The sequence below is a fragment of the Thermobia domestica genome, chromosome 1, assembly GCF_964235325.1.
Source record: "Thermobia domestica chromosome 1, izTheDome1.hap1.1, whole genome shotgun sequence".
Lineage (NCBI taxonomy): Eukaryota > Metazoa > Arthropoda > Insecta > Zygentoma > Lepismatidae > Thermobia > Thermobia domestica.
Genome location: NC_137454.1, coordinates 350,055,962 through 350,071,506, shown reverse-complemented (window position 1 = coordinate 350,071,506; position 15,545 = coordinate 350,055,962). Strand labels below are relative to the sequence as shown.

The 15,545-nt window shown below is 35.5% G+C and overlaps 1 protein-coding gene across 1 annotated transcript; it reads right to left on the bottom strand.

The window, feature by feature from the left end:
• Positions 1 to 1,113: 1,113 nt before the first annotated feature.
• LOC145664034 (uncharacterized) lies at positions 1,114 to 7,848 on the bottom strand. The gene is made up of 2 exons (XM_081730354.1): positions 7,693 to 7,848; positions 1,114 to 3,229 (listed from the first exon to the last, which is right to left on the bottom strand). The coding sequence occupies exon 2, from the start codon at positions 3,216 to 3,218 to the stop codon at positions 1,401 to 1,403; it is 1,818 nt and encodes a 605-aa protein (XP_081586480.1). The 5' UTR covers positions 3,219 to 3,229; positions 7,693 to 7,848; the 3' UTR covers positions 1,114 to 1,400.
• Between the last annotated feature and the right edge of the window lie 7,697 nt (positions 7,849 to 15,545).

The window sequence follows — 15,545 nt, the reverse complement described above, 5'->3', positions numbered from 1 at the left end:
ATTTAGTGAATTTGTATTATACTGTTTTATATCACTAAGTTTTGTAATACCGTACAACTGGTAGTGAGAGAAGATGACTTCCGTGTGTAATTGCTACACCTTCTACCTGCTTTAGCAGAATTTTACAACATATATAGACTTAGGTACAGTAGTTTAGTGTTGACATCTCTCAGTTCTGGATAGACATCACATGTTCTACTTTTCCAAGAAAGATTTTTAATTTTCTTAATCCATACATCAGATTGCCGTTTATCTCGTACCTGTTTAGACAACGGGACGTATCTCATTTTCTCAAGTTTTTCAAGATACGACCCCTAGTCACAACACAATCTCGTTATTGTGTTCCTTCGTGACTAAGCGGTTAGCGTATGTGCCTTTGGCGGAGGAGATTTGGCTTCGATTGCCGGCGGGAGCTCATGTGTTTCGGATTTCACGTTAATCAGTAGGTCCACGTCACATATAGCCTCGCTGCTAAAAGACACGCTAAACTCAAAATCAACTCTACTCTTCTTGATGTTTATTAGTTAGTGCGTATAACATTAGCAGACGAGGTTCCAAGTTCGATTCCAGATTGTATAATGCTACTATGTGTATGTTACTATGGACAATGGCTTGTAACGTATGATATCATTTTCTTCTATGGACAGATCTTCCTATTTATTTTGGGCTAGACATGAATATCTAGGCTTTTTACAGTTAATTTAGAACATCAAAATTATGCCATTGTGAATGTGTGTATGTTTCCTTATAAAGAGTTTCTTTGTAAAAATTAAAAAGGTAAATGTTGAATAATCTTTAAAAAATACATAAATTCGAATATATCGTATTCTGTGCTATATCATTTTGAACAGTTAGTTAGTGAATTATGTTTATCCCGATAGCTTGTCGACACGGGAGAACCGGGTTCGGTGTTCGGTTGTAGCTCATGTGGTTCGGACCCACGTTAAGTTGGAGGTCCAGGTCTCATTCTCATATACCCTCGGTACTGAACGGCACTTTAAATTTCAAATCAATCAACCCAATAATTTGCGTAGTTGATATATTGAATCCCTGTTATACAGTGTAATTATGTTTTCAGTGAATGAATAACGTTATTAACTACACACATTCTTCGAAGCTAATTCTCGCTATTTATTTTTTAAAAAAGTTCTATTTACATAACTGTAGCCATTATATAATTAACTTATTAATACTGAATTGATTTGATGAAGTATTTGCTTTGATTTCTCTGATTTGCTCATAAAACCAGAGGTGGAATCAAAGCTCTGCAGCTCCAACCTCGAGCTCTGAAGTGTTGTTAAACAGTACCAATTTGTTCCTTATTAAAAATAATTTTGCTTCTTGCAACTTCCAATATTTAATCAGTCTTAAGCACTTTACTTTCATGGACAAGCACCAAATCATTCGTCAAACCCCAGCTTAGAGAAACACTCACAACAAAACCAGTGGTTAAACCGAAGAAGTTGGACATCTATGTTTGGCCCCAATCCAAGACTGTCTATAAATTGTTTCTCACTGGCAACATTGACAATACCATCAAAATTACCAACGCCTCGTATTTCATTATTATTTGCAAGAAGAGTTTTAACATCAGCTGGATTCTTCAGGAAGTTGCCAATATACAAAAAGAAACACTCAAGTGTTTTGGGAATCTCCTGCAAAAATAGTTCTTTCATAAACATTGGGGATAGCTCTATACAGGAATAGAGATGTAATCGTGATAAGTTTTGTGCTAAGCGCATAAGACTAATAATTGCTTTGCCAGTTACTTGCTGACTTAATCTTGTACATTGTAAACTGTTAAGACGAGCAATTTCTGTATTTCTCAAAATCATTTCATCCTCCCAATATATGGCTGGAAATTCCATAATCAGACACCCTAAGTTAGGACAGTTCATCGCAATAATAGCTAAATTCAACAGGAAACCTTGGTCGTGTGAATGTAAGATAAATTGAACAAAATACTTTCCTTTATCTTTCAAAAATTCCATATCACGAGCTATCCATAATGTTTCTTCTGGTATGAAAGTAAAATGTATTGATGAGATAGTGGGCAGGAGGGAGAATGCTGATCTACTTATGCGTGGAAACTCGCCTTTGATCTTCCTCAAAAGCGGACATGTTGAAGCGAGCACTTCCAATGCATAATCACACAAATGTCGGCTGTATATGTATGTTATGTTGAGACAAGGCACGGAAAACTTATTTTTCCTTTTTCTGGAACATGTCCACTCTGAACGTAACAAGTCTAAAGCCTTTTCAATGCCTTCACTAGTTTCAATAAACTCAAGATGAAGCAGCGATTTTAACAGAAACAAAATCCCTTCGTTAGTGACATTTGAATTTTTTAGATTGATCATTCGTAAGCTGTTACAAAGAGAATTGCTTTGACCATCTTCCGATTTATCCCTATCTGCTGGAAGTAGTACAATACTGGACGGGTGAGCAATCGCTATTTCTGGAACACCTGCTCCACTTTCCAGTTTCTGCTTCTTATCCGGTTCCTCACCTTCATCACTGTCGTCACTTCGACGTGAACGAACCGATTGATCAATAAGAACTGAGTAAGAATATATCCATGGTCTTTGAACGAGATCTCTCAATCCATGATCAGACACCTTCTCCGACTCCGAAACATCAAGAACGTTTAACGCGTCACAAGACAAGCCGATAATTTTTAATATTTCGTCACTGGCAATATGGCGCAATCCTAGTTGTCGTAGAAAGTTCAATTGTAGCGTTGTTGCACGAAACAGCGATGGATCTGGCGGTATTACACTGCCTCCTGTTGAAGACCATTTACTGCCAATTAATTCCAAAGTTAACACACCTTTCCCAAATTTACTTAACAACTTCAAAAAATTATCTTGATAATTTGCACAATAATAATTAAATAATTTCAACCTCAAGTATCGAACATCATTGGACAAAAGAACTTCTAATATATACAAAGATGTTGGATAGATTCGGTCATAGTAAGAGTTCAATTCTGAGGGACTCGTTAAACGTGAAAGAATACGTTCTATCAATTCACATCGAACACTAGCAGGAAGCTGCATAAAATATTCACGTTGGATTTTTGTTTGCTTTGAGAAAGCGGCGTCGTTGGAGTAAAGCTTAGCCTGCTTCTGCAGCAAGCGGCAAACGCTGCAGAGTTCCCTTTCAGTTCGCCTATAAGCCATTGCCATCAAAGAGGACGGTTTACGAACTGGTGCCATTCTTCTTAGATCTGGAATTGGAAACAATATTGCCAAGTCATTTTCGAAGTTTACATAATCATTGGATATACTAGAAGGAAGAATTGCCTTATGGATTACTATTTGTTTTGGACAAACAAATTATCTAGGTAAGTGCTATCTTTTTGAAACAATTTGTTTAAATAAGGTTAACTGTGCTGATTGTCTGTGAAATCTTTGTTCTCTTACCAATATGATCCATGTGAGAAAGCATTACTCTTTTTGTCTTTGAAACAAACATAAATTTTAATGTTTTATGTTTAATGGTTGTCTTTCCTTCACATCTATGCTAAAGGTCAGCGTTTATGGCATTTCAATACGTAACTCTGAGTTTCCGTTAAAGGCTGTTAGCAAATGAGAGGGCTGCTGTGTTGCCAAGTCTTTGTATACCTTGCAATAAAAGAAGAAGAAAGCGAGATGTATTTGACCTGTTCATCTGGTAGCACTATAGTGCACCTGTTTAGCCACACCCTTTTACCACGCGGCAACGTCGCAACACACAACCTTTGTTTCATTTGCCGACTACACACGTCACTGACTGTGTCCCACGATTTAGTTTAACGTCGCTTGCACTGGCATTATACAGGGTGTTTCAAAACATCACCGACAACGTTTGAGAGGTGATTCCTGACACTAAGATAAGACGAAAAGTATAGACCAACCTGAGTGCACAAATGCTTCCTTTCGGAGATATAGACTGCTGAAAACATGAAAAATTGAACTTTAAAGGTTCACAGCCCCAAAACTATGGGACCTACCGTAGTCGGGTCAAGACTTCATTAGGAACTAATATGTGCGCTATCCAAAAATACGTGTGTCAGAATCCTAAGGTACTCATGCAACAATTTTTGTAGAGATGGTTGGTGAGCACTTCAAGTTATATGCTTGTAGCCAAACTGACTCTTTAAAAATTGTTGCGTGAGTACCTTAGAATTCTGAAACATATATTTTTGGATAGCGCACATATTAGTTCCTAAGTGAAGTTTTGACCCAACTACGGTAAGTCCCATAGTTTTTTGGAGCTATGAACCTCTAAACTTCATTTTTTCATGTTTTCGCAGCCTATAAGTCCGAAAGGAAACATTTGTGCACCCAGGTTGGTCTATACTTTTCGTCTTATCTTGGTGTCAGGATTCACCTCCCAAACTTTATCGGTGTTGTTTTGAAACACCCTGTAGATAAATTTATGTTACTCTAATTAAATTTCATTTTTTACTTCTAAAATTATACATTACATTTTTTCCACGAAACAAGAGAGTTTAAATGGAGTTTTCGAAGAAATCAGGAAAAACAAAACATTAAAATTGTAGTTGATTTCAAAGAAAAGGAAATAATGTTAATGTAAATAATATTATTAGTCAGTGTGTTAAAAAGGAAAACAAGAATTTTAGGAATAACCCAAAAAATGGATCAAAACTTTGCGATCTTGGCCAATAATTAGTTTTTGGAGCAGAGACCATAAAATTTTTGAACGGGCCCTAAATCGAGTTTGCGTATTTTCTACGGAATAAGCATATCATACTGAGTTAAGTGATAGTTTGGGTTTGACTACACTTTGTTCTCCATATAAGGCCAAAAAGATTTTTTTTAATATATTGGATCTTTTGATAGAAAAAAAAAAAAAACTAAAATGACGCAGAAATTCAACATCGTTAAGATACCTTTAAATATTTCTAATACAAGTATATACTAAACTAAAGTTAGATAAGTTCTCAATAAAAAAATATATAATGCAGGTAATATTACCATGGTCAAAAAAAATCTTCCTTCCTTAGATACTTTTCTGCCCAAGGCAAACCTTTTAACCACTATTTAAACAGTATTTATTATTTTTTTTTATCAAGACTGACGTTGATTTTTTGTATAAATAGTATTTCTTTTACGTGTTTATTATGCTTAAGTTATTCATTTAGAAATTTAGAGCTCCTCCGTGGCTAAGCGGTTAGCGTACGCGCCTTTGGTGCGGGAGACCCGGGTTTGATTCCCGGCTCATGTGGTTCGGATTCCACGTTAATCAGTAGGTCCACGTCTCATATAGCCTCGCTGCTGAACGGGACGTAAAACTCAAAATCAATCAATCAATCATTTAGAAATTTCTACACAACTTAGGAACCAAGAGCCTACACATTATAATATTTGAGGTATAGCTGATTGCAAATCCAAGGACGGCACCGATTTCTGAATTACTTGTTGAGGGGGCGGTTTTTGAGTTAATTGTGTTTCATTGTCTGATATAAAAAGCAAAAATCTACGCAATTAAGCATAGATCCTAAGAGTGGTCCGACCAACTTCGGAGGGGAGGTCTCGGTGCCACGAGGCCTACCACCATCTTAAGCTTGATTTAGATCGGATGCCCTCTGTTGATCTTTTCTTTTCTTTCGTAAATTAGCCCCCAAAATTTGATAAGAAACAACTTGGGAATCAAAAACATACACACTACTTTAAGTTTTATCATCATACCACGTTAGATCCCAACTGAATGAGTTCTATGTATCACTTTTTGGGTTTTGGAAACATGACTTAAGTTGACCGCCCGTAACTCAGGACTCGAAATTCTTTATAATATAATATTCCACATACTTATATAGCAGGCCAATGTCTACCATTATAATACGAAATTTACCACAAATATCACGTTTTTTTTTTTTTTACGACAATGGCAACGCAGCAAGAAATTCTGAAATATGAAAATGGAAGATTACTACGTTATGTAAATGTTACATGTAATAAATTGGATGAAAACACATTTCCACTCCACTATATAACACTAGAAAAATTGGTGTGATGAATTGTTCGTTTTACACGTGTGTTGCCTCGAAGTACATCACAAACCATTTATTGTGCGTAAAGCCCAGAAAACAGATACCAGTTGTCTACTCTCATGCACGAAGACAAATTTTCTTTCTGTAGCGAGAATTGCTGTACGTTAAGTCCTAAAACTGAAGAATTTACAAGTGTAATATACGATTTTATGTAGGAAACATGCATTGTTTTCAGTACCTAGACTATATAAGACGTGAACGTACAGCTTAAAGTAAAATCCAAACTAGTTCCCACCAGGAATCGAACCCGGGGTTCCCGCATCAAAGATCCACGCTCTTATCATATAGTCACGCAAGAGCTAAGGAACCGTTGTCTAACGAATGACATAAATTGGAATCTGATGGTGCAATGTATTGAGAATATCAGGGGTGTATTACCATTTCCCAACGAAATCGGACATCGGTGTCTCAGGTGACTTAAGCAAATTGCCACTTCACATCGTCCTGAAGCCGAAAAGCATATATGATCTACAAGAACTGGACCCAGAGCTTTCAATTTTCATAGTCATATATTCAAGTACTGCGTGTACAGTTCTATTCATCGTCTGGCCAGTTGGTGGTAGTTTGTAATACACAATATCTCAAGCAGTCCTCCAAGCATAGAGCATAACCTTCTGTAGATGCAATGGTGATTTTGCTTTTTAGGAGGTGGATTATTGTGCTGACAAATAATGATGATGACCTTTATTGTATTGTTAAAAAAGAAAAGAACTTATTTCATGTCTGTTTTCTCTTTAATGGAGGAAAGCAGAGCCCTGACCACTGGTGCTAAAGGCCCTGCCTCGATCCCAAGCCAAATAAATTTATGATGATGATTTCGTATACATGTCTCTCTAGGGGGTTCTCCCGTTTCTTTCCACATTCTCATCCCACCAACTCATTAGTAATTTTTCATTTTCATCAATTATTTCTATTCTATGTCCTAAAGTACTGGTACAGTACATGCTTCTGGGTCACAAAGATTTCAAGTTTTTTTTCTACCTTTACGAACGAATCATTTTCATGACAAGAGAAACACAAAGAAACGCAAGCATTTGATCGTGTCGCTTCCTGAATCACAATCAATTTATTGTCTCAAGTTATATCGTTTCTCAAGCTGCTGAAGGTCTTGGCGAGTTTTCAGCACTTCGATTTAATGCATTTCCCCATGCCTTACATGTGAGGCCATGATTCCCTAAATAGCAGCCATGAGTATCTTGTTATCTATATAGCTTGTGGACATCCGGTATGAAGTGACCTGGAGAGATTAACTATTCTTCCAAAAATGTTGAACCACGGTTGTACTATCCGCTCATGGCTACCGAATACCTGGCATATTCTCTCGTTTCCTAGTGTTTGTTTCTCTTCTTTAAAGTCATAAAGCAGGACTGTAAAACACCTCTTCCAATTTCCATTTGACATGCTATAATTAATCCTGATTTAAAGTAGTCGGCCACAACCACCAGTCTACAATAGAGAACACTCACTAACACTACACATTTTTCTTACTAGGAAGAGAAAGTTCAGAGAGCAATCTGCAGAATCACCACGTGGAAATCTGACAGATAATGACAAATTCATATTGAAAATTAAATAATCTGTTTTAAATATTGATTCTAAAGAAACAAACTACCTAAATGTAATATCATATCTACCTTAGTTTTAACACCCACTATTGTTCCAAATTTGTAGATACATTACTCCAATATATGAAGTACTAAGATTTCGTAGTTGCATAAACAAAAAAATAACTGAAAAGAACTTAACGGAGAAACTAAGCTTCTTAAATTTTTAGACTTCATAATATTACAATTGCCATGGAGAAAAAAGAAGTAACTTTTGTTACACTGATTTTTCATTGTATTGTTGGAGGAAATTATTCTCAAACATGAAATGAATTACTACAAAATGCATACAGAGATCTTGGATTTGGCCTTCATCAACCAAATCTAAGCAGGATATAAGTGGTCAATAATAAAAAATAATAGGCATGTATTTTTAAGTAAATACTGTTTTGAAATTTTTAAAAAAGTACATTTTTCTTAACAATTTTATCGTTAGATGAAAGATTAAATCTTAATATATTTTTCTACATAGTTTCCACTAATATTAAGGCACTTATCGAATCGTACAAGAAGTTTTTGAACACCATCGTTATAGAAGTCTGCCGCTGTATTTTACAACCACTGCAACACGCCAAACTGAATAGATAAAAAGCATAACAGTCCAGAACCTCACAAATATTGAAAATTTGATCTAGATCGGTCAGGTAGATAAGAGTTATTAAGTCACAAATATAGTCCCTTCCATTTCATTTATATACTTATCTCCCTTCCTTCTTCCTTGCGTTGCTTTGTCAAAGTAAAATGATAGAAACTGTCCCAGGGATGAACCCAGTGTTGCTAACAAGTTGATACAAAAAGTCGCTAAATGGGAGATGAAATGGCTCCACTTTTGGATGAAAAGTCCCTAAAAAATATTCATGGAATTTCGTCTTTTATCTCTCTCTCTTTATGTGTGTGTGTGTGTGTGTGTGTGTGTGTGTGTGTGTGTGTGTGTGTGTGTGTTTGTATGCAAGATATGTGATCAATTCAGGTCATAGTACTATCTATGCTACAAAAAACGTAAATGAGTGAATTACATGTGACTAACAATAATTTAACTTTTAATACACTATATAGTTTTTATTTTATGATCAATTTCACTCCAACGAAAACGAGTTTAGGAAAATGAACAAAACTAAAAGTCTACAAAGAAAAATCTTACACATTTTACTTTTGCTCACGCTTCTACAGATAATCAACTTTCTATCGGTAATGTATAATATTTGTGTCTCTAAACGGAAGTTCTACGAATAAAGTATATTAACGGTTGGGGTTTGTCCCCATTGGAAGGGAAGAGATAACAGCAATCAAAGCGGAATATATGGAAATAAATGCAATGTACTTTCCCACCTCGTCAACACCTGCGCTGGTTCAAATAAGCAGAAGAAAAATAAAGATATATCTGAACTGATTTGAGCTAATAGTACTTCATTACAGGACAAGTTGTTCGCAGCATAAAAGTCGCTAGATTTGTAAGTCAGTCATCAAATTCTCATTTAAAAATCACCAAAAAAGTCGCTAATCGGAAAAATTATTTTTTTGTCGCTATCCTGGAAGTCGAATCCCCTAGATTTAGTGACTTTTCCCTCAAATTGGCAACATTCGGCGAACCTCATCTATGATGAAAATTTGATCGAGATGGGTCTGGTGATTTAAGAGATTAAGGGTCTTATTCAGAGTCGTTCTGACGCGTGATTAGTGTCATACTAAAGAGTTCGACTAGCATATGTTCCTTGCAATAGTCAGGCTTTTACTATGGCGCTAATCATACGCCAAAACGACTCTGCATAAGGCGGTAAGAGTCACAAACATAATCACTTTCAATTTTATGATATAGATTTATATCGAAAAAAATACTTTATATCGACAACATTTTGGCTCCTCAACTGTCTGTTCAGCAACCCTGAGGAAGGGTCTCTGTTTCACAACACCCTTATGTCCTTTGCTTGCATTCCACTCCCACCCAACCTGTTTCAGAAACAAAGTGATTGACAGTTGCCCACTGTTTGGGATGACACATCATTCTACTGCCCTGCTGGAATCTCTAACCAAGCAGAAGACAAGTTTGGTATTTTTGACCACGGGTACGCATAGCCTTTTAAAAAAAAGTCATTACTGGACTGCAATTAACTCACAAATTAAAGCAACACACCGAAAACGTAGTAACTAGCGATAACTGTAAAGTGCAGAGAACTATAACATCTTATTCCCATGTTGTGTCTCGAACATAGGGAATTGGATAATGCAAGATAATGCAGGTACAGTAACATTTTGGTAATATTCAGAAATACTTGATTCATGCAAAAATGTTTTTTTCTAATTGCATATTACCTTGTTTATTAATTTACGAAAGAAAATATTGAAACCTCTGTAAGGCGGACACCTCTCTATAGCGGACAATTTTTGATTCCCCATGGCTGTCCGCTTTAGAGAGGTTTCACTGTATTCAGAAATACGTGATTCATGCAAAAATGTTTTTTTCTAATTGCATATTACCTTGTTTATTAATTTACGAAAGAAAATATTGAAATCTCTGTAAGGCGGACACCTCTCTATAGCGGACAATTTTTGATTCCCAATGGCTGTCCGCTTTAGAGAGGTTTCACTGTACTATTAAGATAGGAAAAGGAGCTCAATATGTAGAAACATTTTGCTTGTTCTTTAGCAATGATATGGTGAGAACAATTAAGAAAATCACAAATAAATATTTTGAAAAGACAAGTGTAAACTGTAGCCTGACAGAGAAGCTAATCTGACAGACGAAAGTGGAATGAGAGCTACTAATGACAGTTTTGATTCTAGCAGGATTTCTTCATACATGACATCTAAATCCAAAAGATTTGTCGGATAGGGACAGAGTGAACTTTGAAATAGATTAATTATGTAGTACTATGCTAATGAAACTAGGAAGCGTGTTTTTAAATAAGTACCCCGTTTTGAAATTCAGCCAATGAGCGATAGATAACGACGAAATTGTAAAGGGCACATTTACTTTCACTTTTTTCATCAATTTCTACACCAAGTCTTCAGTAACGACAAAAGATGGCCCACTTTGTTGCTTGTCACAAACATTCGTATGACCATTTTTAAACAACTCTAACCCATTTTCATACCATTCGATCACTTATATGATTTTTCAATACACTTCACTAATCTGGCTGTGAATTTTAGCCGCTTTCAGGCCTTTCGCACTACAGAAAAAAGGAGGAATCACAGCAAGTATTTCACAAGTCGGCCGGATTCTCAATCGTCGGAGGCATTTTAAATACTCACACACAAACGTAAACGAATGTTTCCGTAATGGCGTCTGTGGCTTGCATAGAGTTGATTTGAGTTGATTTTAAGTTTAACATCTCTTTCAACAGCGAGGCTATATGAGACGGGACGTACTGATTAATGTGGAATCCGAACCACATGAGCTCCCGCCGGCAATCAAACCCGGGTCTCCCACACCAAAGGAGCGTGCGTTAACCGCTTAGCAACGAAGGATTGCCATAGATGTAGACACTCAGTACGCTGCAGTGGCCGAATTTCGAAACGGTACTTACTTTATATTTGCATTTTGCACCACAGTGTATTACTTTCAACGAAAAAACTAATTGCCTCTTGTTCTTTTCTAAAGACTGCTGGACATCGTTGGTGTAAATGCACAGATTCGAATCTTGTTCACAAATAATCCACAACCAAATGTTAAGACGGTTTTATTTGCACGATGCTAAATGAGAGTAGTAAAACCGAAATTAGAGAAAACAGTTGGTAAAGTATGTATAGCAAGAAGTCTGAAGGAAAATGCTACCAAAATGGGTAAAATTGAAAAACTGACATGGATGATGATATACCACAATGACGAAGGTATCAAATGTGCAAGTTGTGCGTGAAAGGAAGATAAATTTATTTGTAATAAATGCCGAACAAATATGTGTCTAGGCCCTACCCCAGATGGAAACTGTTTGTGATGTTTGCCTGGAAATTTCAAGATGAAGAGTTCTGAGGACATAAGTATTGTTTTATTTCACTTGTATCTTGTCTTATGCTATTACATTAGATTATTCCATAAAATCCTGTGTGTTGATGATTCAAATACTTGTAGTTTCTTACGAGATATCATGAAAATACAATATTACGTTAAACTTGTAGTTCGTATAATTATTATTATCTTAGTATATTATTACTACTACTACCAATAATAATAATAATAATAATAATAATAATAATAATAATAATAATAATAATAATAATAATAATAATAATAATAATAATAATAATATAAACTCATATCAGGGTTATAAATCAAATGACTATGAAACTCATTAAAACTTAAACATTTAAAAAAGACAAACCCTAAAATAATTATCTGTAGAAAAACATATTGAAATCAATATTTTTATTGTTTTTTCTTAATTTCATTACATAACCATTATATATAGAGTACCGTACTGATCAGCTCGTTGCATTTTATATCATTTCTTATTGTTATTCATCAAGTAGACTTGGTTTCTTTATTATTTGTTCTTAATGTGTTTTACTTACATCTTAAGTTCGGAAGAGCCGAAGCAAATAAACACATAAACTAGAATGTTATACTTGATCAATGCAGGACTGTATACCTACTTTTGGGCCACCCTATATATATATCGTCGCATGAGGACCAGAGAAACGTAACTCCAAAAATGCAGTTTTCGTTTTGTTCACGTTTGGCCATAATTTTGAAAGCATCATCACTTGGTGTAAATGGAACGTAAAGCCTATGAAAATGGAGTTACGTTCCTCTGGTTCTCATGCGACGATATAGGGGATGGCGTTATACCTGTGAACACTTTTAGAGTTTTCGAAATTTTGGCGCTAATATTCAGCTCTTTTTCTCCAATTTTTGTCACATATTTGAAGTGTCATCTCTTCACTATCAGATAGAATAATTTTTAAACGTGTTACATAATTACAATAGATTTTATAAGACATAATAAGAACATATCAACTTTGTTCACAGGTACATTTTGGTCCTGTACCATTGAACATATTCTATTGTACCTTTGAACAAAGTGATAATCACAACGTTTCTGTGGCAATAATATAAAAGGAAGGCATAAATATTAATAGTTATAAATTGCAATAAAAGATTTAGCTACAAAAAGTTTCCCAGAATTGAAATTTTATTAGTTTTAATTCAAAATGGAATAGAAGTTCTAACAAAAGCTTGTGAACAATACACGTGAACATTTTCAACTTTTAACATAACCTTGCTTCTTTAAACCCAATACTTGAAATGGGAAAACACCAACATTGTGGATTTAAGTATTTTTGGCTACAGTGTGAAGTGCAATGACTGAGGAGAATATTGAATGCAAACTAGTAAACTTAACGTTATTTCTTTATTGTAGAAATTCTAGAAGTTCAGTTGATTCATATTAGTATCTAACTTAGATCTTAATATTCATTCAAAAGCCAATAGGCACATATAGCGATGTAGGACATGAAGTGACAGAAAACAAACTAAAAAATACCGATTCACTTTGGATTTACTTAACATTGTAGTTGCTACCACTGAAGTTAAAATCAAAAGTCAGTTGTTTATCTGCCTTGTATTTGATCCAAATTTCGACGGTGGAGATAACTTCTAAATAATGGCGGATTCCATCACATCAAATACTTCCTCACTACTATACACAAACTTTTTAGTATCTCTAACACGTTTCAGGAAGCTAATTTGAAAATCTACAATTTCACCAACAAAATGTTCAGGGTTTCCTTTCTTCTTTAAGAACAGCACTAACACAAAATCACCAATAGCACAACTACTCGCTTGGAATTTCTCTATTTCTTCTAAACATTTTTTCTCTGAATTAAGGATAGGTCTAACTTCATTCAAGGCTTCGAAGTCTTCATCGCTAGTGCTATCATGGAAACTAATGTCCGGAAGATCATCTTCTGAATTACTTTGCAATAATTCTTTTAAAATTCGAGGTTTCCACAACGGTCTCGGTCATATAATTGCTATCTGTTTTCTTGTCTATTTATGATTTTCTTTTTTGGAGAATTTCCTTTTTGGGGGTGCTTGTAATAATTCTTGCTCTTCCAGGTTTTCTTTCTCTCGTTCCTGTCTTCCGTGGTGCTGCTTTTGGGTAAGGTCGTATTTGCACTGGTGAAATGCTGGCTGTGGCAGTTATACACCGTACAATAGTGGTCGCAGGAAGATCTGAACTTAACTGACATGAGACTATATTTGTATATCTCTCTGTAGCGGTTGAATGTTTACCTTCCATTCGTTACGTCTCTCCGGATGGCTTTTCAGATAGAATTGATGTTGAATTAGGTCGAGTACTTGTAGCTGGTTCTTCTGGAAGAATTTGATCAGTAACGAAGTCGTCATCGGTGAAAATACTAGGGTCCAATGGGAAAATTCCAGTTGATTTAAATCCACTAGATATATTACTAGTACTGGATGCTCTGTCATACACTTTCTCTATAATCCCTGCAATTCCATAAATGTCAAATACCAGTATCGTACTTTTGAATAGTAGACGTATTATTTATCGTTCAAAGGTACACGATGCATTAATGTTCATAGGTACAAGAGAGTCACCATTACGAAAAAAAAGTTCTCTACTAGCTTAAATATTACACAGAAGTTAAAATTAAAAATACTGCCGTACTCACCAATGATTCTATTCGAAGTTTAGGCAAATACATAAATATCACAAGTTGTGAAAACCGAAGAGCACAAAACTCAAAAGGTATATAGAAAAAACTCTTCGTTTTTGGGGATGAAAAATTAAAACGAACACTACTCGGCACAACAATCTATAAACAACTACCAATCGCGTTTGTAGTGCCCTTTCACCCTTCCTCTTTCACACCCTTCCTCTTTCACACGAACTGCACCTAGATAGCTCTGAATTCGAGAAAAGTACATTGTTTCAAAGGTACAATACCTTCCCTTATAATACACTGTTATTCAAAAAGAAAGAACAGGTTTCAAACATTTATTTCTTTCAAACTACAAAAGATTAAAACATGATTCGAACGTTATTTGATTAAGAAAAGTTTACAATTAATTGTTAGTAATTATGGTGTGCATTCAATATGAGCACCGAGTGTTACACGACAAATGTCAAAACGGTGGCTCATTTCTTGCCACACATGAATCAGCTGGTCTCTAGTTATCGAATTCACAGCTTCAACAATTCGATGTCGTAGACCTTGAAGAGTGTGAGGCATAGGAGGGATAAAAGCACGGTCTTTTACGTTACCTCGTAGATAAAAATCACACGAAGTGAGATCTGGAGACCTGGGAGGCCACCGGCGATAAAGTTGATCTTCTGCTCCTCCTCTTCCAATCCAACGTCCTGGGATGGTGTCATTCAAGTAACGTCGAACGTGGTTAGAGAAATGAGGCGGGGCACCATCTTGTATGAAGATGAAGTCATCTGAATCATCTTCAAGTTGGGGAAATAAACAGTTTTGAAGCATGTCTAGATAGATTAATCCTGTCACAGTTTTCTCCATGAAGAAGAAAGGCCCATAAACTTTGGTTACAGATATCGCACAGAAGATGTCCATTTTGGTGAATTTCTTTCATGTTGAATACCTGCCGCAGGATTTTCACTTGCCAAAATTCTAATGTTATGGCAATTAACTTTACCAGAAAGATGAAAAGTTGTAATGGACCGGTTTGATCCATTACAACGTTTTGTGTTAGTTCTCTGTTTGTACCCTTATTCTTACCAAACTGATATTCAAAGTAAAAGATGACATAAAATTTATCTGCACCATTGAAATGTTGGCAAAATTGATAGTGAAATTAATGCCTGTTTTTATTCTTCTTCTTTGACAGTTGTAGTACGATCTTGTTATGTTAGAAAGAATAGTTTTGGCATATAGAGTTTTGATATGTGTAAAATGGTTGA

Coding starts and splice junctions, on each gene's coding strand:
- LOC145664034 (XM_081730354.1), bottom strand. CDS start 3,218: ATGGCACCAGTTCGTAAACCGTCCTCTTTGATGGCAATGGCTTATAGG.